Raw genomic sequence first — 25,556 nt, forward strand, 5'->3', positions numbered from 1 at the left:
ACGCCACATGGTATTTAACTTATTCTATGTGATGCCTACGTAGTAATTTTTTGAAAAAACAATCTGAAAAACTGATTTTTTTTAAACAAATCTGGAAAAAATGGCTTTTATTAAAAATTTGAAACTTTTTTGATTTTATAAAAGCCGTTTTTAAAAAATATATTCTCAAATATTGGATTTTTTCTGGAATAACCCGGAAAACTGTAAAGTTTTTTTTTTTTTTTTAAAGTGTCCTAAAAATATATTTTTTAAAAAATCTGGATGAATTTTTAAAAAAACTTGAAAAAACGGATTTAAAAAAAATCATTTTCCAGATTTTTTAATAAAAAAAATATAATTTTCCATTTTTTTTAAGATGCGGGTTTTATAAAATTAAAAAAAATCAGATTTTTAATAAATTCCAGATTTATTTTTAGAAAAAATCAAATTTTCAGGTTGTTTCTAAAAAGTTTGTCACGTGAGATCACGTATAATAAGTTAAATTACATGTGGCGTCCATGTCACAAATTCCAATGACTAGGCTTGCCTATGTGAGAATATGTTAGAAATGTTAGGTATTTTTGAAACTTTGCTAACGGTAGAGTTATATTTGGCTCTAACTTGTAACGGGAGAGATAGATTTGGTCCCAACTTGTAACGGGAGGGGTAGATTTGGTCCCAACTTGTAATGGAGGATAAAAGTAGCCAATTTATGAAAGTAGAGGAGTATTTTTGACCCTTTCAACAAAGTTGAGTATTGCAAGAGCTTCCTTAAACGACATTAGGAGAAGTTAGCGGGCAATATGACGGTTACTGTTGTTTTTAAACAATCATTAAGGATTTTTTTTTTTCGGTTAATCATTAAAATGTTGTACATTGCGCACGCGAGATTTTGTCCGTCAGCCTATTATTAAAAAGGAAAAAATATCCTACTGTTACAGTTAGGAAAGCAAAATACACAGCTTTAAAACACTCTTATATAAACGCCATTTCAGCTTTCTTTCTGCGGCTCTTCATTCCGGTGAAGAACACCGGTCGGCCAATGCCAAGTCTCACGGGCTTCTAAATACTGATCTAAGCAGCTTATAAGCTATAGCTAAACTGCAATGAAGATAATGAGTTGCTTCTCCTCTAATTTCCAGATAGTTTTCGTTACAATATGGATAACAGTAGTGATGTCGTCGTCGTGGTTAACAGCTGTAGATGCGGCTAATAATGGTAGTGTTACTTACGATCGACGCTCGTTGATCATTAATGGCCAGAGGAAGCTGCTCATCTCTGCTTCCATTCACTATCCTCGCAGTGTTCCAGCTGTCAGTATTTAGTTCCCTCTTTATATTGCTCTCTATAATAGTTAGTTTTCTCGCCTGGTTAATGCTACACCCTCAGGTTCAAAATAAGTGTCACTTACTCTTTAACACAAACCTTAAGTAAATACTAACTAGAGAAAAATTGGTAGTTTGACCAATTTATTACTCTACTATTAACTTGACATATTGGGATCTTACTTAATGAGGGCAAATCTGAAAAAATAAAGTTAATTGTAGGACACTTATTCTGAACGATGAAAAGGCTAAGTGGACACTTATTTTGAACCGGAGGGAGTACTTCACTAGCATAGTATTAATATGTTTTTTTAGGTTCTGTTTCTGTTGTTATGCATTTGAGTTAATTAATTACTCGCCTGATTAATGCAAAGTGATTATTCTTCTGGTTTTTCAATTTATATGTTTTTGTTGTTCTAATGGTGTGCAAATTAAATAGATGTGGCCTGGTCTGGTACAATTGGCGAAGGAAGGAGGTGTTGATGTTATTGAGACATATGTGTTTTGGAATGGTCATGAACTTTCTCCGGACAATGTAAGACAAATTCAATTAAAAATTGATGCTTTCTTAGTGAATCCTCAAAATTTGAAGGTCTTTACTGATATTTGTTTTTTATGTTGCGAGAACAATTTAGTATTACTTTGGAGGAAGGTATGATCTTGTCAAATTTTGCAAGATCGTTCAGCAGGCTGGAATGTATATGATGCTTCGGATAGGACCGTTTGTTGCTGCAGAATGGAACTTTGGGTATGTTTCCCTTTATATTTTCACACATTTGAATTCCAATTAGTTTAGCACCTAGCACCCCTGATGAAGAGCTTCATAGTGCAAAGTAAATAGTGGACTTTCCTGCACCGCATACCAACATTTTGTGAAATTTGAGAAACTGTATCAGCAGAGTTTTCTTTACATCTCCTTGAAGTGTTAAAGAACTCGAATGAAATCCTAACAAAACATTAACCATGCAGTGGACTTCCTGTGTGGCTGCATTATGTGCCTGGTACCACCTTCCGGACTGATAACGAACCATTCAAGGTTAGCCTACAACAGAACCCTCTCTTGGATGCGAATCTATTAAACCAATTTTGCATTATTGTTATAAAAAGATTCCTTTTGCTTGGTATTTCAGCATCACATGCAGAAGTTCATGACATATATTGTGAACTTAATGAAGAAAGAGAGGCTTTTTGCATCTCAAGGAGGTCCAATCATCTTGTCACAGGCAAGTTAGAAATCTGAAAGTTTATCTTGGGCCAAAACGCTTCTCAATAAGCTTTGGTTTTGCACCTCGCAATATCCTAATTTAAGTTCGATTCTGCGAGTCAGATATGTAGCTTTACTTATCCGAGAATCATCAAAATAGTTTGTTGGTTCATCTTCTAATTTGATTTGCTTCCAAAACATTGAAGACTGGATTTTACCCAACTTTCAAATCAACTTAGTTCCATTCCCTGATATTCCATCCAGAGAATTGTTAGGAAACATAAGAAAGACATGCAAACTGCAGATCCTCTTACCTCATTAAGCATTTATAGTTATCTTGTAACTTGCTTGTGGAACTTTCAGGAAAAGTATGCAACTGGAGGACAACTCTTTTGCAACTAGTTTTGCGCTTTTAGACCTTCCTTTTGTCACTGCCTCTTGTTGTTGAAGATTTTTGACTTGCTCAGAATCTTTTCTTGCAGGTAGAAAACGAGTACGGCTACTATGAAAATGCATATGGAGAAGGAGGGAAAAGGTATGCCTTATGGTCTGCTAAAATGGCTCTTTCTCAAGATACTGGTGTACCTTGGATAATGTGCCAGCAGTATGATGCTCCTGATCCTGTGGTGAGAACTTGTTTCCATGCTCTGGGATGGGCCTTTTTTACACTCCGGTAACTTGTCAGATTTTGCCGATTAAGTTCGCTCATGTCCATATGCATTTGAATAACAGAGGCCAGAGAAGCTTTTATCCTGCTATTGTAGATTTAGGGTATATAGATGAATGTTTCGTCATTGGGACATGAGGAATACTTTTGCTTGTCAAGTTCAAACTTACTTTTGTCAGTGCACTCGCGTAATCTAGTGTGAGGTTACATTTTCTTTGCTTCTGATTTTAGCCATCCACATACTCCAAAGAGAAAGAGTGGTTGTGAGAGAGCTGGGAGCAGGAAAAGTAAATGTATAAAAAAAGATAACTTTATAGCTCTAAGTTTTTCGCGCAGTTAAACACTTATTCACCTACTTTTTGAGTAAGCTTGAATCGTTATTGTTTAAGCAGCTTCTAGCCACAAGTAAATTTGATAGGCTAACACGTCATTTCGGAAATTCTGGTTCAACTCAGATCGTCAATACTTATTTTTCCTTTGCAGATTGACACATGCAATTCATTTTACTGTGACCAATTTAAACCAATCTCTCCAAACAAGCCCAAAATTTGGACAGAGAACTGGCCGGGATGGTATGAGTTCACTTTCTCTGTTTGCGTTTATAAGTTAACTAAAGCGTTTATTTAATTTTCTTTAACAGACTGTGTATTTGCATTTGATGATATTATGCCATGAAAAATTTCCTTATCTTTTCATTGCTGAGACTACCATCCCATCTAATTTCTTCCATTCAAAAGATGTGTATTTCAATAATACCTGTAAGAAAAACATTTTGTTGATGAGTTCCTGGTCTATCTGAGAGGCAGTGATGAAGTGTAGTCAACTCTGAAGTTGTAATATCAAACTGAACATAAATTTGTCAGGTTCAAGACATTTGGTGCCAGAGATCCTCACAGGCCTGTGGAAGATGTTGCTTATTCTGTTGCTCGTTTTTTCCAAAAAGGAGGAAGTGTGCAGAATTATTACATGGTATTGTATTATGTTTTTGTAACCTTCCATTGGCTTTAAGTAAATCAGTTCTTCTTTTAGTTTAATATAGCTAATAGAAGTGGCTACCAACATTTTGTTAAGTAATTTTCCCTATCTTACCTTTTCACATTGACTTTTTTTCCCTTCATAGTACCATGGTGGGACAAACTTTGGCCGGACAGCAGGTGGCCCTTTCATTACCACAAGTTACGACTATGATGCACCAATTGACGAATACGGTTGGTCTATCTATCTCTGTTGCTAAAAGAATAATTTGTATATATTAATTGCTTAGTAAGCACAAGTTCTTACTGTTCCTTGTGGATAACTTTTTGGAGGTCTCCAGCATATCCTTAATGCTGAGGAATACAATTTACAAGTTTTCAAAAAAAAAAAAAAAAAAAAATAGTAGTAAGCACAAGTACTAGCATGTCTAATTGAAATTTATGTCAATCTTGTGTAATATGACTTCTAGGTCTGGCAAGGTTTCCTAAATGGGGCCACCTTAAAGAACTTCATAAAGTCATAAAAATGTGTGAGCATGCTCTGCTGAACAATGATCCGACTCTTCATTCACTAGGTCCTCTACAAGAGGTAATTTCTCTTCCATTTCTCATGGTACCCCGCGAGCTTCAGAGTATAGATCGGTTTCTATTTTTATTTTCATTTGCTCCTTCATTTGGTTTCATTTCTGTTCCACATATGTCTTTCTATAAGTAGAATTTGAAGTTAACGCATATTGTCTTTTACAAGCTACAAGAATTGGTGGTGTTGTTACTTCATAAAGTCTTCTCACGTTCTTCATACGCTAAATTTTGGGGCTGATATTTGTGATGATTACTGCTGAACCATGTTCGTCAGCATCTAAGTGATAGAACAGGCACTTGAAAATTCTGGCTCCAAAATGCTTCAGACACATGATATATGCTCTCTTTCTTACGGAAGTATTGCAAAATAAAAGATAATTCCCCAATAGTTGTGGATTTGAATAAGCGGGAACCATCTGAATAAGCTTGTTTTTTTTTTTTTTTGGATTAAGGATCATGATACTAGTGGCAGTGCATTCTAATTGTTTTTTCTATGATAAGACTAACTTTGAGCACTCTATCTGAATCTGTTCTTTATTCACTCGTTCTTCAGGCTGATGTTTATGAAGATGCTTCAGGAGCTTGTGCTGCCTTTCTTGCCAATATGGATGATAAAGATGACAAGGTGGTACAGTTCCGGAATATATCATACCACCTGCCAGCATGGTCTGTTAGCATTTTGCCAGACTGCAAAACAGTAGCATTCAACACAGCAAAGGTATGGTGTCTGTTTTAAACAAATATCAGTTAAAAAAGATAGTGACTATGATTATTTGTCTCTGAAATATTGGAAAGTAAGTCATTATTTGAACATTGTAGTTAATGTTATAAACCTTCAATTGGCAACACCTTTAACAAGCTATTGTCACCTTGAGATTCTCTATTTATCTTTCCTTCATAAATAAAGAATAGATAAATGAACTTGTAGTAGAGGTTAATGACACATATAATTATAATTTCTCATAGTGGTCCTAAGGCCTGCAGTCGCTGCAAAAGAAAAACTTGCTGAAATAACTGCTGATGAATTGCTTCTGGAAAACGAGCCCTTCGCTATCAAGTTTATATTGTTGAAAGAGAACACCCTCAAATATTTAAATAATTGTGCTGGGTCAAAATAAAACAAATGAATATAGAGGCTTTTGTAATAAGATATTATAATTCCTAGTAAATTCAGACAAAAGTTTAAAATTATTATATTTTAGTTTCAAGATAAATCACATTTCAGAATGTATTTACTTGCTTCGTAATGCAATCTATGCCTTGTGCAATTCCTTCTGTTTGCAGGTTGGATGTCAAACTTCTATAGTTAATATGGAACCCCGAGATTTACATCCCACAGCAAGATCATCAAAGAGAGATATCAAAGCTCTTCAGTGGGAAGTCTTCAAGGAAACAGCTGGAGTATGGGGAGCTGCTGATTTCACTAAAAACGGCTTTTTAGATCACATTAACACCACAAAAGACACTACAGACTACCTCTGGTACACGACAAGGTTGGTCTCACTCTAGGTTGATAACATTGTCATCATTTTACCTGAACACATGCATTTGATCAATATTACTTACCTTGAATACATGGATGAACTACAGCTACATGAGCGGATGGATGCCATTTTCTCCCTCTCTTTGTTTCCGAAACATGAAATCATTAGCAATTGCTCAATCTATTATATCTCATAAATTCTTGAAGTAAAGAAAATGATCTGCTAATCGTCATCCTTTTTTTCTTTCTTTTTTTGGGGGGTGGGGGGGGTGGGGGGGGGGGGAGATGCTGGCGCCTGGCGTTGAAGGTGAAGGTTGAGCTGAAGTACTTTGTAAACTTTTTGCTGATTGATAACCAATTATTTCCCGTATTTTAGAGTTTTTATCCTCAAAATAGTTTAAGAAGTCACTTGCCTTATTGGTCTGTCAAGTTTGGCTAAGCATTGTGGGCATTCAGTTTTCTTATAACCAATGGGATTGAAGGTGATAACGAGCTTTCATGAGGGAGAAAAAAGCTAGTTTACTTTCTATCTGACTAGAGTTGAAAAATTGTGACATTGCCTTTTGAAATCATTTACCTTAACCTATCTATAAACAATACACTCAATAACTTTTTTATTATTGGCAGTATTTTTGTTAATGAGGACGAGGAGTTCCTAAGAAACAGAAGCACTGCAATGCTTTTCGTTGACTCAAAGGGTCATGCTATGCATGTCTTCATCAATCAAAAGCTTCAAGGTCTGTATTTTATATCCCTACTTCCATGCTGGGGAAGTTACACCCTAAAACAAAAGGGAAACCCCTTTCGATATAAATCTCTTTTGCAAGAAACATATTCATTTTTCTATAAAGTGCATGTGACCCTTAAATAACTTGTTTACTTGTGCATATTTCTCTATAGCCAGTGCATCTGGAAATGGCACAGTGCCACATTTCAAGTTTGGAACTCCTATTGCTCTCAAGGCAGGGAAGAATGACATTGCCTTGTTAAGCATGACTGTGGGCCTACAAGTAAGTGGCTACAACTGCCTTCATCTGAAGTAATCATCAAATCACAGAGCAGTAGTTACTGCTCCGCTCCAGATTATGCGAGAGTTAGGAACTAACCATTTGTCACGAAAGGGAATTCACAAATGATATGATGTGCACATATGTAATTTACTGTAGCTAGTATTATCTATGCAGAATATATATGCACCAATCATATGCTAGAGATTTGCAGGTTAAAGCAAAAACCAAATTACAGAGCTTACTGCTTTACTTCTAGATTATGGGAGAGAAAGGAACTAACCATTTGGCAATAAATAATTAGTGGTAACAAAGAGTGTTATGTGTATATGAAGTTTACTGTAGTTACTATTATCTAAGAAGAAATAAGCACCAGAGTGAATTATAAGTGACTTGTTTCTAGTTATTTTAAGATAAGGATACACATGTTTAGTTCTTATGATACTCCCTCAGTCCTTATCCCAGTTTGTTTAGACGCGATCATTAAGGTAAGAGTTGCAGTTTTATTGTATTCAAATGAAACTGGGTCAAAAAATGTAGTGAAAATTGACGTTTTGAAGAAGAGTACTTTTAGTATTATAAATGGATCCCTTTGCACTTTTTTATGATAGAATACTGAAAAAGTATTGAGCTTTGAGTATGATTTTTTTCTTTTTTAGGAAGGGGACAATTTTGAACAACCCAAAATACAAAATAAGATGGTTAATTTGGAATTGGTGTGTTTGTTATATCCAGTGATGTGTTTTCATCATGTTTCCATTTGTTAATGTTTCTTTTGTGCATCATCTGTTAGTTCCGATGATTTGTAATAAGAAGAGTCATTTTGCAAAGATCGACAATTCCAGCATTTTCTTTGGTGGAGAGTGAAAATGAAGCATCTTTACTCTTTCAAATAAAAGTCTCTGAAAGAAAACATAATTTATTTATCTATAATGATGAATGATGTTCAGCAATTCTCTGCAAAAAAGAGATATGATAAGTTGATAACTTGTGCATTTTAATTTTGCAAAAGTTTACACAGTATTCTAGCTGTTGCATAACTCTTATTTTTCTCCAAAGGCTTTTCTCCTTAGTCTAACGGTCCTAGTAACTTGGTTTTTCTCTTTGAAGACTGCTGGATCATTCTATGAATGGATTGGAGCTGGTCCAACGAGTGTCAAAGTTGAAGGTTTCAAGAATGGGACTGTGGACTTGTCTGCGTGTACTTGGGCCTATAAGGTATTGTCTTTTCTCTTCAGTTATGTTTGTCCTCCAGCTAGTGTCGTTGTCAATCTAGGAAGCATGTGTTCCTCCTTTTAATGGTCTGCACAGAGTTGAAAATTTGGACACTCTCTTCCAAAATTTGGAAAATCCATTTATTAATCAAGGCAAGGCAATGATAATATGACATTGTCAAAATGGGCGCTTGCACTATTACCTCTTTTGTTTTTTGGGAGGAGAAGAGGTTTGAGCTGCGGGATCCTGGAATGTGTTTGGACTTTGGAGGAGAGTACACATTAGTTATCTTTAGTTGTATTTCCTTTTGTGTAATAACAGCATGAACCTAAAGGCAGCAACACTTCACAAAAGGACCACTAGAAAAATGTAAGCAAAGAAATATTTCTACAACCACAATACCTCATTCCTAACGAACAATTATGGGCATGTACGAATCTAACCTTCAGACCTTAGAATATTCTATTGTTAATGTAGCCTGATGAGAAAGTCAAAGCTTTTGACTGTAGGACAATGTAGCCTTATCCATATGTATAAATTTATTTTCATGATGCTTGGGTTTCACCGCCAACAGTTTAGTGTATGGTTTATGAGTGAGATGAGACCTGACATATACCTAGGCTAAAATTCAGAACTCCGTTGGTTTTGTAATAAGTCTGGATAATTTGTCCTACATTGTCGGTAAAGAGGAACCCCTTGTACCCGCAAGGATGGCTCAGTTGGTTGAGCATGGGGCTTTCATAATGAAGGTCTCAGGTTCGAAACCCCCTGCTTACAACAGCAGCGGATTTGCCTTCTGGGTCGAGCTCGTCGCACGGGACTTGTCTAGTGTGGGTTATCTCTCCTGTGTGGTTTGCGAGCTATTGCACAGTAGCTGGGTTTACCCTGTGCGCACCCGAAGGGTAGCGGCTGCGGGTTCCCATGTCATCAAAAAAAGAGAGGAACCCCTTGTTTCCTTGCTACTCAAATGGCTAACAGGTTTTCACAGTGCTACTTTGTGAGCTTTCGGTCAGAGGGGTCTTAAGCATGTGATTTCTTCTAATTTGTACAAGACTCATTTATTGTTAGTCTTGTGTGATGATTCTTTAATCGTTTCTGTATTTGACGATTTCCATATTTTTTTCATTCTAAAACTTGCAAATCCACCAACTCAATAGTGTCCTGGCAAATTCACTATACTATAAAATGAAAAATGATATGGTAGCTAAGTTTTACACACAGCTATAGATTTTTAGGTTTAGTGAAGGATATAGAGATTTTGGAATATAACAAAATCATTCCTATTTACTACTTATCAAGTATTTCTCGTATGTTTTAATAAATAGACAAATCCAGATGTCCCTTTACATGACTTTAGTTGACCCCGTCTGATTATTGCGAAATTAAGGGAGAAATTACTTTCAGTAAATTACTGTGTTGGAGCTGTAAAACAAGCGTTCATCTGCTATTAAAGATCACCTGGGAAACATCAATATGAATTTTGTATTATGCCATATAATTTGAATACGAGGCGCCTAACAAATATTGAAGTAAAATGGGAAGCAGGTCATGGAATATATCTCTTCTGTAATGCAATTAAATAGTGTATCAATTTGGACAAGCTCAATTTGGTCTGCAGTGGTTCGATATCAAGTTACTCAAATAAAAAAAAAAAATCTGATTGATAGTTCTATTTCTGTCCTACCAATATTTATTCTTATCTAGAGATCTTCTCTTGATATATCTCAACTACTTCTAAGTCTATGATCCATGTGATGTTTCATTGCCCTCGATATTGTGTTTCGTAATTAATAAATCTTGGTGTTGCAACCCTCAGGGGTTGGCCTGGTGGTAATTGGCTTGAGCCTTGGGGTGCTCCCTTTCAAGGTCTCAAGTTCGAAACCCACTGGGTGCAAACAATTTCGAGGGCCATCGGAAAAAACCAATACCCGTGGTGCACTTGCGGGGAAACTCCTTGTGTTGTTCCAAAGAGACCCGGACTTCAAAAAAAAAAAAAAAAAATCTTGGTGTTGCTCATGCTTCAGCTGTTGTTCCAAAAGTATTTTTCACTACTGTTTGAAATATTGGGAAGCTTGATTGCTCATTTAAACAGTTATTTACTTTACTTCTAGATTGGATTGCACGGAGAATATTTGAGGATACATAAGTCATATAACTTGAACAGTAATATCTGGGCTCCAACTTCAGAGCCACCAAAGCAACAGCCCCTGACATGGTATAAGGTAAGAAAGAAATAAGGTGTCCAAACAATGAGCCTATATATAGTTTGTTTCTGATTGTTTTACCCCTTCCAACTTTCTTATCATTGTTGGTACTTTTCTGTGATTTTCAGGCAGTAGTAGATGCGCCTCCTGGTAATGAACCTGTTGCACTTGATATGATTCATATGGGAAAAGGAATGGCTTGGTTGAATGGACAAGATATAGGCAGATATTGGCCGAGGAAAAGTTCTAAACATGAGAAATGTGTTACTCAATGTGACTACAGAGGCAAATTTAACCCTGATAAATGTGACACTGGCTGTGGAGAACCTACACAGAGATGGTAAGACCAGATGCATGGCTGAGCAGTATCAGTAGTATGAATGCTTACTTTACTTTTCTTGGACTCTGTCCATAATGATTTTTGCATGAATTCCTAAAAACTTAAAACTCCTATTTAGTTTTTAAAGGAGCACTTTTTTGTCTCCAGCTATTGATAGAAGATCAGTAGTGTTCAAAGTAGTATCTCATCAATTTGCATCCTTAATGCTTGTTGGTTTTTTTCTCGTTTTAAATACATCCAAGTTTTTAAAGTAAAATTTCATATTTTGCTTGTTGATTAGGTATCATGTGCCACGATCCTGGTTCAAGCCATCAGGAAATATCTTGGTGATCTTTGAGGAAACAGGTGGAGATCCGTCTCAAGTTATATTCTCATTGCGAAAGGTCTCTGGAACTTGTGGTCATCTTTCAGAGGACCACCCGTCCTTTGATGTTGAATATCTGCAAGGAAGTAAAATAGAGAACGATAAAAACAGGGCAACTCTGAGATTGAAATGCCCCACAAATACTCGCATTTCTGCTGTCAAATTTGCCAGCTTTGGAAATCCTACTGGTACATGTGGCTCCTTCATGCAAGGAGACTGCCATGATCCAAATTCTGCATCACTGGTCGAAAAGGTAGCATAATATCTATCGAACCCCTTTGCATGAATCATGACTTTTCTAGGTTGAGCAAAGGCCTTGAGCAATAAACTGTACCAGAAACTAACTTAATAGCTTAAGTTGACTCCGCGATTTCTAAGCTCTTATTCTGAACTAACCAACTCCTTTTTCTCTTCTGTAATAATCTGAGGTTGCTATTTATTGCTTTGCAGGTTTGCCTGAACCAAAATGAGTGTGCATTAGAAATGTCAAGCAGGAATTTTAACATGCAATTGTGTCCGAGCACAGTAAAGAAACTTGCTGTTGAAGTGAATTGCAGCTGAGCACCATTGTCCAAAATGAAAGCCAGAGATTCCAATCCATATAGTTTGCTACGGAGATGCCCATTCTTAAACCTTTCTTACATAGCAGAATAATCTGCTATTCCTTCTTTCGTCTATAATTTGAAGTATAAGATACGGTTACTGATGTCTTGTTAAGCACCGCCACTCCCTCTATTCTCTCAGAAGATGAAGATAGGCTTGGATATTCATGTCTCACAGACAAAATATTCATATTATTTCATTTGAGATGCAAGATTTATTTGTGAATTGTGAGATTCAAAACTAAACAAAAACCACTTGTGAGAAGAAATTATGTGTTCTTCAGGGAATTGTTGATCCCAGAATACATTAGTGTATTTTCCTTCTATAATTTACCTTTAGCTGGTACGTTGGACGCGTTTCTAAGTATTACGACGCTCCAGAAATTGTATTAAAATCATACAGCATGAAAGAAATTTACTACTCCGTCTCAAATTTACGGAAAATGGAACACCAGTTATTAGACAAGAAAATGTATTTTTTTATGAAGAAAATTGAAAGCATTTTCGAGCAGTAGGGCCAACAGGTTTTTGGTAGAAAAAACTTGCACCTCCGAATGTATAGTTCTAAAACTTCTGTTCACTGGAAATATTATAAGGACATGTTACTGATTTCGGTTGTCTTCAAGTAACAAAGATTGTGCTGACATTAAATCTAGTTACTGGAAATATTACATGTCACTGTAAATCTTGATGTACATTTTACTTGGTGCTGAATGCTGATATTAATGAAAATACCTAAAGAAGAAAGGACTTTGATGGACAAACCTAGAGGTTCCAAAGTCACGTGAATCTTGCAAGATTTGATTCTTAGCATCAAACTAAGTCAATGTAGAAGAAACATTTAAAGAAATAGAGAGAGTTATAAGTAAGAGTGCAAAACTGAATGGGAAAAGTAACAGGCCAAACATCAAGAAGCTTAGCATGCAATCAATCTTCATTAAATAACAGGCAGATAATGAGGTTAATAAACAAAAACCTACTGATTTAGTTTCTTTCTTTCGTTTTTTTTTTTTTTTAAAAAAAAAAAAAGCCCAAACCAGGCTGCCAACACTAAATAATGTCAATCAAAAAAGATGTTTTTAAAAAGCCTAGGGTAGGCTAAGCATTCTGCATCAACATCCGGGGTAAACCAAATAGGAGCCGGTGAAATCCTCTGTATCTTGACAGGATAGTAACAGGAATAAATGCTATCTTCGTCGTAGTCATAAATGCCCAAATCATGGCCTTCCCAAGAGAGCTTCCTATCATACCGGTCATCGGTAAAGTAAATAGAATTGGGCCTCATTTCAGGAAATTCTGTGTTTGAGAGAACAAAGCAGGGATTTTTGCCAATGAAGAATGCACGATTGGCAATGTTACCTTGCAAGTACTCAAGCTTCACAAGATCATCGTTTATGAAATCAACCTTGAAAACATCAAAAGTTAAAGAGTCTTGTAGGGAGTATGGACATCCTGATTGTCAATATATTTCCCTTCTCCGTCAAGGCCATCTAAAGTGTAGCGTGAAACAATTAAAAGCTCCTGGCTTTGGTGGTCGTACACCAATTAATCCTCCCTGAAACAGTTCCAGGATTTCTTGATCTCTAACTCATCCTCATCCACACCATAAATAGGCCAATAACAACTGCCCAAATGTTCATTCTGATCCTTAATGTGAAATCTCTTAATTGGTTCATTATGGAGATCCCAAGCTTCAAGCTCATCTTTATACGAGCTGAGAGTGAAAAAAAGTTTCTTTCCACTGTCGAAAACAGTTTGAGTGCAATGACGAAAAGGCGAATCGAGGGGCGAGGGCAACCCAGCAATTGTCTCCTATTCTGCTGTAGGCTAGTAGAGCAGCGTGGCCATAAATGATCACCGCTATGCAGTCATCATCAATAGGAGATGACGAGAGAACAACCTTTTTGATGATGCTTTTACAAAAATGTTGTGGGGTAATTGGGACAGGAGAAGTAGTCAATAAAGCTTACGACCAAACCACATAGGCTGTTCCGAACGACACCTTTTAACAGCTTGGGAAAGGGTTGCAATGGATGGAAGGTTGATCATTTTGCCAGAGAGTGGGTTAAATAGAAACACATGACCATCTTTTAGTCGTATAAAAGCAACCCATCCCCGAAAAGCTGATCCCAAACAATAGGAATCAGCATCAGGTGGGTCCCTATCTGCTACCATGTTCATCACATCCCTATCAGCCAGTCTATAGAATTTGTAGACAGTGCTCTCAGGCGGTAGCATCAACCACGGAAGCTGCTGCATGGCTCTTCGACTAGTACTAGAATAAGTCGAACACAACATTGGCAATGATTAGCAGCAGCTAAGGCAGACGACAAGATTGACAAAGATTTGCAATTGCCCAAGATTTTTTTCATAGGATGGAGAGACGCGCGTACCACCAATGAAGAATCGCCATGCCTGAATTAATGAGAGACAGAGATTCAAAATACTTGGGGGTTGTTTATATATTATAGTTCAAAAATCCCAAGTCCAGCAAAGTTTGTGTTTACTGTTTAGGCAAAGGAATATATGCCTGATTTCATACTCCATGCATATTCCTTGAGCAGAGCCCGGAACTTTTTTAACCCAAAAAATAATTTTTGAAACCAAACTAATTCTTTAAAAAAAAAAAAAAAAAAAAAAAAAAAAAAAACTAGGCTTTTTGAGTTTGGTCCTTTCACGCACAGAACCTTGAGTAGAGCCCGGAACTTTTTTAACCCAAAAAATAATTTTTGGAACCAAACTAACCCTTTAAAAAAAAAAAAAAAAAAAAAGAACCAAACTAGGCTTCACACACAGATTCTGTGCGTGAAAGGACCAAACTGTAACTTTTTGAGTTTGGTCCTTTCACGCACAGAATCTGTGCGTGAAAGGGGGTACTTTTTTTTTTTCTCCCTTTTTTTAAGCTATCAAAATCACATTTTTTTCATACTTTGGGTAAAGATTAGTCGTGTTTCAAAACCCCGAAATATCAATATTTTATATAGAACTTAATATATTTTTTTGCGTACAATAACGCTCGGCTATTACATCAAGTATACCTAAACATTTGGATCGTCGTTTTAGGGGTTGTAGGGTGCCCCGAAGTAAGTTTTGTTTGCTTGGAAACTTGTCATCTTTGTTTTTTGGAAATCAAACTCAAAATTAAGTTTTTTTCCGTACTTTGACAGAAGATTAGTCACGTTTCAAAATACCGGAATATAAATATTTTATATAAAACATCATATTTTTTTTAGCGTAAAATAATGTCGGCTCATTACATCAAGTATACATATATGTTTGGATCGTCGTTTTAGGGGTTGTAAAGTATCTCGAAGTAAGTCTGGAAACTTGTTATCTTTAAGTTTTCTTTTCGTATTTTGACCAAAGATTAGTCACGTTTTAAAACGTCGGAATATAAATATTTTATACAGAACTTAATATTTTTTTTAGCGTACAATAATAATGGCTCATTACATCAAGTATACATATGCCTCTTCACTCACGTAAATAAAAAATAAGGACAGGGGCTTAGGTAGAAAACTAGTTGTAAATTATCGAAACTTTAAATGGTCATAACTTTGCGCTCGGATGTCCGATTTACGCGATTTTTTTTTGACCTGGGGTATTTTTTCGAGATCTACGCGGACAAACAGCCGCAAGGAGGTTTGGCTGAGCCGATTTTCCAAAAAAGCCCGTTATCCCATTCAATTTGAATTTTGCCCCAAATTTGTGCAAAAATTTCATTCTTTAGTAAAAATCTAATGATAATAAATCTATTTCGAGATGCTAATCCCGTGGTAATGATGTTTTGAATGTCGATTTCGAGGTTCAAAATTCAATTTATGAAAACGAGTTAGATAGCATTAGTGAACATTATAAAAAATAAAAAGTGTCTACTTTGATGCTTTCACCAATTTGGCTTGGTGGTTTAGCCTCTCTTTTTTACTTACTTCTTTTTTATGCCAACAACATGGGATCAAACCTTGGTGGGAGCATTGAATGAGATATATTATACCTTGATTGAATATCTCGTATTGGATGAATTATTTTTTAATATAATATTTTTATTTCAAAACACTTAAATCAAAATCCTATAAAATATAATAGTTAGATCTAAAGATGACAAGTTTCCAAGCAAACAAAACTTACTTTGGGGCACTTTACAACCCCTAAAATGACGATCCAAACGTTTAGGTATACTTGATGTAATGAGTACAAGCGTTATTGTACGCAAAAAAATATATTGAGTTCTATATAAAATATTGATATTTCGGGGTTTTGAAACATGACTGATCTTTGCCTAAAGTATGAAAAAAACGTGATTTTGATAGCTTAAAAAAAAGGAAAAATAAAAAAGTACCCTCTTTCAAGCACAGATTCTGTGCGTGAAAGGACTAAACTCAAAAAGTTACAGTTTGGTCAATCTGTGCGTGAAGCCTAGTTTGGTTTTTTTTTTTTTTATTTGATTTCAAAAGTTATTTTTTAGGTTAAAAAAGTTTCGGGTCCTCCTTGAGTACGAAAACTAGGTTCCTAAAAAAGGGATACTAGTAACTTGTACGAAAAGAAAGAAAACTTTCTCTGTTTTAATTGGGTGGTGGAAAATAATACTCCAATGTTACATGACATAGGGTTTTTACTCAAACTGTATATTATAAAATCTACATTACAACATAGAAACGTTTTAAGCATCATTCACAGTGAAAATTTTACCTAATTGAGGTAAACCGCTTCGTCGTTGAGAGAATTACTGTAATATACTATCAGTAATTCATATATTAATATTGCTAGGTTCTAAAAAGAAAATGGAGTATTAACTTATTCTAACATAGTCAAGATCTGTTAGTTTAAAAATGAGGGAACACGTTAACATAACAACACATGCAAAGTCTTTTCGAGTGAAACTATTACACATTTACTTCCAAAGGCTATTGCCTAATTCCTCAAAGATATTTAGGCGTTATTTATTGGAGGCCCCAGGAATATGTGTTGCATTTTGTAAGAGAGCTATCAATATAGAGAACAAAGTTACGAGGCAGAGCAACCAAAGGAATAGAACATCGGACTAACTTAATTAGATTGATTTTTCCACGTTCAATTGATATCTAATTTTTTATATTTAAGCATTATGTTGACTGAAGATTTACGTACAATACATGTACCAAAAATTAGTCGAGTATATCAAGAAGCACGAAGGCTTACCGAAATAGCGTTTGCCAATTTAAATTAAAGGGTGAAATGTCTTTTTTGGTCATTTACAATTTTCTTTTCTTTTTTAGTTTTATGACCCTTTTTATAAGAGATATTCATTTTTTACACATAAGAGATCTAAAAAAATTCATTTTCTTCTATTCAAATTATAAGAGGGCAAGAGATCTTATTTTCTCAAAATCAACCCCCACATTGAATAAAATTGTGATAATAATCTTAACTTAATCTTAGGACTTCAAATGTATAATAAATTCCTTAAATTTAGATTTTTTCACTTCGCCGGGCGGTTGTAGCAAATCCAATGTATATTATCCTTAATATTTGTTACTTCTAAGAATAAATAAAATTACGGGTAAAATAAGATAAAATTAATTAACGAAATCCAAATTTTGTAAAATAACAAATACTTCTTCCAATTCAAAATTAGTGTCCGCTTAGCCTTTTTATTTTGATTCAAAATAAATGTCCACTTACATAATCAAGAATGAATTAACTTTATTTTTTCAAATTTATCCTTATTTACTCAAGACAATAAATAATCAAGAGTCTTTATAAACTAAGTATAGTTTAGTCTGATGCCTGTTTTCCTTAGAAGTTACCATTTTCGTAAAGGGTATGTTCAAACAATTATTTTGAACCGCAGGAAGTAGTTTGGTACAAATATTTTAAGTAACTTCATCAACTAATATGGGAGGGAGTTAGAATGTCGTAAGCACTTGCATTGTTTTTGTATTTTCGTTCTTTCTTTCCGTGAGAATTTCCAAATTGGGGTTAGGAGTGAAAGGGCAAAAGAGTCTTTATGGTTAATTGGCGTTAGTAAAATCTGGAGTATTGGCAGGGTTTCAAAATCCAGTGAATCTGAAGGCAGATTCCAATACCCATCACTCTCTCTCTCTTCATTATATTTTCCGGCGGATTCTGATAGAGAGAGATTCAACTCACTGTAAAGACTAAATTATTGTACTCAGAAACTAAGAATTAGTATAGTTAATTGGGAGTGCATTATTAGATTTATAAAAAAAACGGGGGGCAATGGATTTGGATCAGTGGATAACGAAGGTGAAAGAGGGGCAACACTTGGCTGAGGATCAGCTTCAGCTCCTTTGTGAATATGTAATGTTTTTTTTCTTACTCTAAACTCCTTTGATTGTCTAGGGTTTGTTTGTTTGCCTGAAAATAATATTGGGTTTAGTTGAATTAAAACCCTAACTTTGATAGGGCCGTATGTTTATTTGATTGATTACGAATTGATATATTTTAATGTGGGTGCTTTTTGCTCGTATCCAAGTTCCCTCCGCTGGGTTCTAGAGATAGTTTACATTCCCATTTTAAGGAATCCTCATTTGTTGCATGTATCATATCCAAGTTTTTTTTTTTAATTGTTAACTGATAGTATTACTTGCAATGTCTACAATTGTTTGGGTATAATTAGTTGGTTGCACTTTGACAAGACGGGCTCCGTTAATTTCTAAAGAACAATGCTTTGTTTTTAGCTCACAGTTGGTTAGGTTTCTTGGTTTAAACTGTAGAGTGGCTAAGTATTTCTCCTTTTCTTGCATAGCCGAGATAAATATGGGTGGTCAATGATAGTGGCTAAATTTTGTGGCCTCATGATGATGATGATATAAGCTAACAATCGTCCCTAAGACAGTTGGGGGGAAGTCAGAGTGGATCTAGTTTTGGATAGCCAGGGTTATCATCTTCAGTATTTCTCTGGGGCCACTTCTACCATTTTCCCCTTCTTCTGCAACTGAATTGTGTCTAGCTTATTGACTCCACGCTTTTGTGCAGGAACATGGGGTTGTTTCCCTCTTTCAAGTAGTAACTTCTATTGATAAGTACCTTCGCTTTTGTACAATTCCATGTTAATCCCAAAACCTAAAGAATTTAATGCGGCAATTAAATTTAAAAGGCAATATATGTTTACCACATTCAGTTTCACGATTTTGATTTATATCTCTGCTGTGGAAAAGAAAATTTAGCTTTAACAAGGGCTTAAGGGTTAAGAAAAAAGTTGTTGTAGCTGGAGGTATTGGATTACATGGAAGCTTTTTGCTTGTGTTGGTGGTTGGTTGCAGGTGATTGGTCGTATAAAATAGGTCACACTGCTAGTTTTATTTTTGCTCATCTATTTGATTCAGTTCTCTATTTGCAAAGAAAGTTGGCTTCTTCGTTAACATCATGTGATATTTGATTTATAGGTTGTTTAGTTTCATCTCTTGCATATTTCTGATAAGGCTTCTCCCCCAGGGCTTAGTTCAAGTGGAAAAGGTTGAGGGGCTTGAACTCAGGTCACAAGTTCAAGCTCTATGCCATGCGAACTAAGCCTGGTATTTAAGTGGAGAAGGGTAGAGGGGTGAGCCCATTATCCCTGATTTTCGAAGGCTAGGGTTGGCCCCTGACGGATTTCTCAGTCATCAACACAAATCCTGATAAGGCTTCTGAATTGTAATGTCTAGCCTTTTTTTTTTTTTTTTTTTTTTTTTTGGCTATTTTGTGCTGCTAGAGTGAAAAAAAATTGGAAGGATATATTCTGATGTATGGTTCATTGCAGAAAGAGGATTTCTAATATTTCTGCTTATATGTGCATTGTTCACAGGAAAATATTCTGATTGCATTTGTGACTATTAACTTGAGGTTATATCAGTTTGGTACCTTCTACCTGCCTAATAGTTGTACTGATGATATTTTATAGCATTGATAAGTCAAAACCAGGCAGATGTTTTTATCTCGAGCATCAGATGTTATTGTCCTTGAGAACTCGCTATGACCCTTTGTTTGGGACTAAAACATGTTAATATGGTACTCTTATCCAGGTTAAGGAAATCCTGATAGAGGAGTCAAATGTGCAGCCCGTTAATAGTCCAGTTACTGTTTGTGGAGACATCCATGGCCAGTTTCATGACCTAATGAAACTCTTCCAGACTGGAGGTCATGTACCTGACACGAATTACATTTTCATGGTAAACCTACACTAGATATGGATTTTTATGGATGGGTTATTCACGACCTTCCAGCCACTACTATGGTTAAGTCATCATATTGTAAGATTTTTTTTTTTTTTTTTTTTTGGTTTTGACCAGGGAGATTTTGTTGACCGTGGATACAATAGTCTAGAAGTTTTTACAATTTTGTTGCTCCTTAAAGCAAGGTATGGAATGAAACATTCGAATGCAATTTGATATTACTTGTTCATAGTTGGTTCATCTTTCTTTTCTGCACCAGTCAATAGGCTTTTTTGTTGACTGGTATTTGTTAGAAAAGCTAAATTAGAAAAGGCATGGCTCTATTACTGTCAGTTTGAAGCTTTAGCTCGAAAATAATGCTATGCCTGTGAACCTTGTAACATTCATGTCTTTTCTTTCACTTACAAAAAATAAAAAGACTGAATACCATTTGTCAAGTCCAAGAAAACTCTGAAGAAACTAGTTTACTATATTCATGTTTTTGCCCAAATGTTCTGATAGTTCCCCTTCTTTATCTATCTACTTTGTATGAAGTTGTTACCTCATGTTCAAGGTTGATTCAGATTCATATTATATCTGCTGCTTCAGTTAACCAAATGCTCGTGTTGCTTAATCTCTGGAGCTTTCTTTGTTAAAAAGGTGAAATAACAATCATTGTTAATTATCTATCTTTCCTGGTCTTTACGTGTTATCAGATACCCAGCCAACATTACTCTGTTACGTGGAAATCACGAGAGCAGGCAACTAACACAGGTAATGGATACTGTCCCTTAAATTTATGATGCCTACATGTGAAGTTTAGGTGATAGATGCTGGGTCACATAGATATGGTCAAGATTTTTTACCTCATACTTGCCCCCTTTGCCCCTCTCTCTCTCTCTCAATTTTTTTTTCTTGAGGAAGAAATTGATTTTCCTGTCATTGTGGCGCTTCTTTAACCATTTGAGAGATCCTGGGCTGTAATCGTGCTTCGTGAGGGTTTTTCTTCCTCATATAAATGGTGCCTGGACAATGTGTTTCTAAATTTTTCGTAGTTGTGTTCTTCTAATGATTACTTGTCCCCACATTATTAGCCAGTTCTTGTGCTATTTTGGATCCCACCTTTCAAGTGACACTAAGGTCCTTGAGGATGGGTAGGTGCAAAGAGCAACTGGTGTTTCGGTCTGTGCTTCAAAAAAGATTTCTCAATTCACATTTCTGGTTATCTTTGTGATTAAGGGGACATACAAGTGGATTATCAAGTTTGCACATATAGCACTTAAAGAGTGTAATTTTTTTATTATTTGAATTCTAGTTCAAGGTTTCTTTATCATTGCTGTTGTGGTGTTACCCCCACTTAATACTGCTGCCTATGGTTTTGTTCTTCCCAATTCAACTTCGGGGGGACGTATTTCCCTCGTAGTGAAGGTACATGCTTGCTACGTGAAAGAAGCATTTCCTAGATGTTCTATTTTCTGATTAGCTTTACATTTTACGTGTTATAATAGGTCTATGGATTCTATGATGAATGCCAACGGAAGTATGGAAATGCGAATGCTTGGCGGTACTGCACTGATGTTTTTGACTATCTTACTCTCTCGGCAATAATAGACGGAACAGTATGTTCTAGCACTCGAGATAAAAATTAATCACTTGGCATATTTTCTCAATCATATTAATGTTTGTGTTTCTTCCCTTACAGGTATTATGTGTCCATGGTGGACTTTCTCCTGATGTTAGAACTATTGATCAGGTCTGTTGCTTGGACTTAGATGTTTTTGTGGTTCTGCTTCTGCCTTGTTGTAACAAGCTTTAAATTATTCAAGTGCATGAATTCGATGTATCTTCACTGTACTAGAAAGAAATCAACCCTGAGTAATGTCATTAAAGCTTGATAAAAAAATTAGAAAGAAATCAACCCTTTTTTACTACAAACCAGCTCCAATGTAGTCGTGTATTTATATGTTGCAAATTGGTGGAGTCTTGCAAGTTGCTTTTGTTATGTGATTTAATATCTCACAACATTGTATCTGAGATTCTATGAGCTCCTTATCCTCTGGTACTTCGTACTTGAGGATTCATCATTTCATTGGAATTGATTGTGCTGATATCCATGCTTTTAATTAAAAAAAATTCTAACTTTATTTTTTTCTCAATTATCATTTTATTTCTTCTATATTCAAAATGTGGGCAAATCTAGAACTAATGTTTGTTCTTTCTTTGTTAATGATCTGGCAGATCAGAGTCATTGAACGTAATTGTGAAATTCCCCATGAAGGGCCTTTCTGCGACCTTATGTGGAGTGACCCAGAAGATATTGAAACGTGGGCAGTAAGTCCTCGAGGAGCAGGTTGGCTTTTTGGATCCAGGGTTACCTCTGAGGTATGGTAAGCTTAAGATGTCAATTATATAATTGTGATTATTGTTTCAAATAATAATTTTGCGCATGGTTTGCAGTTTAATCACATTAATAAACTAGATCTAGTTTGCCGGGCTCACCAGCTTGTCCAGGAAGGTTTGAAGTACATGTTTCAGGATAAAGGACTGGTGACAGTGAGTAACCTATTCTTTATTGCGTCGGTCATCTGATTTGTATCATATAATGAAACTGTGTCACCATTGCCTTTTATACCATGCAGGTGTGGTCTGCTCCCAACTACTGTTACCGATGTGGAAATGTTGCTTCAATATTGAGCTTCAATGAGAATATGGTAGTATTGCTATCATTTTCACGTATCATTTACCTTCTACTAGTTAGCCCGTTTGAATTTCAGGATTCCTTAGCGATGCCCTTTTTGTTGCTTAATGCTCTGCTTATCGTTTTGCTATGACAGTTGTGTCCTTCTAATTTATCTCATACGATTTGACCTATTCATGTGGACGTGTGTTCTTATGTGTACAGTAAGTCCTCCAAGCACAGGAGGACTTTTGTGTCTAGGACACAATGCCTCATCCTGATATTAGGAAAAACCTATTACTGTGTCTTAGTTTGATTAGTCACAAGTTTAAGAATATGAAGAAGACTTTTGAATCTCATGGTCTTATACCAAAGGTGTGCATGACATACCAAAAGTATCCTTTGAATCGGCCACAAACATGCCATGTCATTCCTACGAGAAAGTGTCCTTAAGGGTGAAATGGGAATGTTGGATTTAAAAACTTGCTAAAGAATGTACCAAAGGAAAAGCTAAGCCATGAGTTGATCCTCTTTCCACTTCTTGTCTTCTATTTGCGTTGATGGTTCATTCCTTTCCTAATTCTCGCTTCTACCTTTTTTGTGTCAATTTCTTTGAGAATTATGCCTTTATAATCTCCTAAGGGACTTGATCTCGTAGGTAACATATAGAGATCTTGCCTCAGTGCATAAAGTGATTTTATTCAATCTCCATGTGTGTTCAAAGGTAGAGCAGGGAAAGGTTGAGGCTTCCCTATCATTAGTAGTCTTGCCACAGAAATGTCAGCATCTTAGCCGGAAGAGCGCAAGGATTTCTTCCTCTTCATCTACTGCTATGAATATGTTGGCTCCCATCAACTCTTTTGGAATAAGATCAATATACGTATAAGCTCTTTTCTCAACCAAAAAAAAAAAAAAAAAAAAAAAAAAGATAAATCAGTAGGCATAAGTTCACATTTGGCTTCATAGAAAGGAAAGATCAGAGTTATCTTGGGCATATATCTCATTTAGTAGATTTTTTGGGAAAACTTGATTATTCTTAAACAAAGAGAGTCCCAACCAATCATGGCAAGCAGCCTTGCATAAAAGATGTTGTAATTTCCAACTCTTTTACTTAAAAAAAAAAAAAAAAAAAAAACCTCTTTTACTTCTTCGTTAGAGTTGGTGTCTCTCTCTCTCTCTCTTTTTAAGCAAGAAATCCAGTAGTGGTCTAAAATCTAAGGTAACATTAGGGGAGGAGGTAGAGGAATTGCTTGGGCTAACTCTTTCAGTGAAGTTGATTTGGCAAAGGGGTAGTGAACCCATTTAAGCCCCAAAGCAAGGTGGAAATTCTTAATTCAATGCTGCTAATCCCATAGAAAGCGTAATTCATCCTAGGACTTGTACACATACAAGAGTTTGATGCCTGAAGCATTTTGTTTGTGTTAACGATGGAAATGAAACTTTTAAGATGAAGGAAAATGAAGCATATTAAGCAATTGCTGTGTCGACTTGTCCTATAGGCTCCAACATTTTGGAATGTATTGTTACTGCTCTCTCTCTCTCTCTAATCCCGCTTTACTTGGCATTTATAGTTGTGGCGTGTTAGCTCTCTTTATTTCGTTGCTACTTTCTTTTCTAATTTTTGTATGGTTTTATCAGGAGAGAGAGGTAAAGTTCTTCTCTGAAACTGAAGAAAACAATCAGATGAGAGGGCCCAGGACAGGAGTGCCCTATTTCTTATGAGTGGAATGCTCGCTTTTTCTTCTGATATTATTTCTGCATTTCATCCTGCCACCCCTTATTAATCGAACATGTAAGGGAGACTGTCTGTCCGGAGGGGACTGCATACGCCGTTCATCAAGATGGTGGTACATGCCCTAGCTTGTCTGGGGGACCCTACTGGCTCCGAATAGTTTGTGCTATGTATTTACAATGGCCTCGAATGTCGCTCCCCATCTGTTCCGTAATTAATTTTACATGTGTCATATTGGTGATATTGTACCTTGACCAGATTACAGTCTTTAGATCACTTGCTTGCATTTTTGCTAGATGTACATTTATTTTGGCTTTAACTTGAAGATTATTGTTCATTTACAACTCAAAATCGGATAAAAGTTGGGAAAATTATGGCTAATCAGTGTGTTGTTTCGTATAACTTAGAAATAAGGGAAGTTGAAGCTACTGAGGATGTGTTTCAATTGCCTGTATTTTTCAGTGACATTGAGATATGATTAATTGGTGTGTAAGAGACAGTTAGCTGCCTATGTTTCTTTCTTTTTCTTCAGTTAGCTGCTTATCATTTTTGTTTTTAGGGAAATGTGCCGTAGTGAGTTGGTGGTAATTTTGTTCCGTGGCCAAAGGTCTGTTCAACTTGTCCTAATCTGGATTGAACAGAGTCGATCAAACCAAATCAAAACTAAACTCAATTTCTCCTTTTTTTAAATGTGCAAATCATTTAACTCAGTTCTTTGTTCTGTTTTTCCCCCCACATGAAATAAAATTTAATTCATTCAATCTATTAAGATTTACAGACATAAATTTTCTTGTGTTGTATATGAGTTAGAATCCAACAAATTGATTAACTTATAATCTATTGGAGCATATATATATATATATATATATATATATATATATATATGTGTGTGTGTGTGTGTGTGAAAAAGTTCACAGATATGATAATTTATGTTTTTAAATTTACCTAACATTAATAGTTAAAACAATAAATAAATCATTCCCAAGCAACTTCGATATAAAGAATAAAAAATTCAAGCGAGCGACATGATGTGCATACAATTTTTATGCCTAGAAGTGTACAAAGTAGT

The 25,556-nt window shown here is 35.7% G+C and overlaps 2 protein-coding genes across 3 annotated transcripts; both read left to right on the forward strand.

The window, feature by feature from the left end:
• The first annotated feature begins 950 nt into the window (after positions 1-950).
• On the forward strand, positions 951-12,275 carry LOC132056118 (beta-galactosidase 10). Of its 2 annotated transcripts, XM_059448188.1 has the most exons (19): positions 952-1,292; positions 1,744-1,839; positions 1,940-2,052; positions 2,274-2,340; positions 2,435-2,531; positions 2,995-3,134; positions 3,659-3,747; positions 4,039-4,144; positions 4,296-4,383; positions 4,620-4,738; positions 5,285-5,449; positions 6,016-6,224; positions 6,842-6,951; positions 7,115-7,224; positions 8,332-8,439; positions 10,548-10,658; positions 10,769-10,980; positions 11,261-11,597; positions 11,795-12,275. In XM_059448188.1, the coding sequence occupies exons 1-19, from the start codon at positions 1,086-1,088 to the stop codon at positions 11,903-11,905; spliced, it is 2,595 nt and encodes an 864-aa protein (XP_059304171.1). In that variant the 5' UTR covers positions 952-1,085; the 3' UTR covers positions 11,906-12,275. The 2 variants fall into 2 exon arrangements, with proteins under 2 accessions (XP_059304172.1, XP_059304171.1); XM_059448189.1 differs by lacking the exon at positions 10,548-10,658 and having other exon boundaries at positions 951-1,292.
• A 5,681-nt stretch (positions 12,276-17,956) lies between these two features.
• On the forward strand, positions 17,957-24,996 carry LOC132056120 (phytochrome-associated serine/threonine-protein phosphatase 3). The gene is made up of 10 exons (XM_059448191.1): positions 17,957-18,246; positions 19,950-20,096; positions 20,217-20,284; positions 20,795-20,852; positions 21,587-21,697; positions 21,781-21,831; positions 22,317-22,460; positions 22,536-22,631; positions 22,718-22,789; positions 24,394-24,996. The coding sequence occupies exons 1-10, from the start codon at positions 18,166-18,168 to the stop codon at positions 24,475-24,477; spliced, it is 912 nt and encodes a 303-aa protein (XP_059304174.1). The 5' UTR covers positions 17,957-18,165; the 3' UTR covers positions 24,478-24,996.
• The last annotated feature ends 560 nt before the right edge of the window (positions 24,997-25,556 follow it).

The sequence above is a fragment of the Lycium ferocissimum genome, chromosome 5 (assembly GCF_029784015.1).
Source record: "Lycium ferocissimum isolate CSIRO_LF1 chromosome 5, AGI_CSIRO_Lferr_CH_V1, whole genome shotgun sequence".
In the NCBI taxonomy this organism is placed as follows: domain Eukaryota; kingdom Viridiplantae; phylum Streptophyta; class Magnoliopsida; order Solanales; family Solanaceae; genus Lycium; species Lycium ferocissimum.

Excerpts from the sequence above, each read along its gene's own strand:
- LOC132056118 (XM_059448188.1), top strand. The coding sequence starts at position 1,086 with ATGAAGATAATGAGTTGCTTCTCCTCTAATTTCCAGATAGTTTTCGTT. Across the intron at positions 4,739-5,284 it reads CACTAGGTCCTCTACAAGAG|GCTGATGTTTATGAAGATGC; the intron begins GTAATTTCTCTT and ends CTCGTTCTTCAG. Across the intron at positions 6,952-7,114 it reads CATCAATCAAAAGCTTCAAG|CCAGTGCATCTGGAAATGGC; the intron begins GTCTGTATTTTA and ends ATTTCTCTATAG.
- LOC132056120 (XM_059448191.1), top strand. The coding sequence starts at position 18,166 with ATGGATTTGGATCAGTGGATAACGAAGGTGAAAGAGGGGCAACACTTG. Across the intron at positions 20,097-20,216 it reads ACACGAATTACATTTTCATG|GGAGATTTTGTTGACCGTGG; the intron begins GTAAACCTACAC and ends GGTTTTGACCAG. Across the intron at positions 22,461-22,535 it reads GATCCAGGGTTACCTCTGAG|TTTAATCACATTAATAAACT; the intron begins GTATGGTAAGCT and ends CATGGTTTGCAG.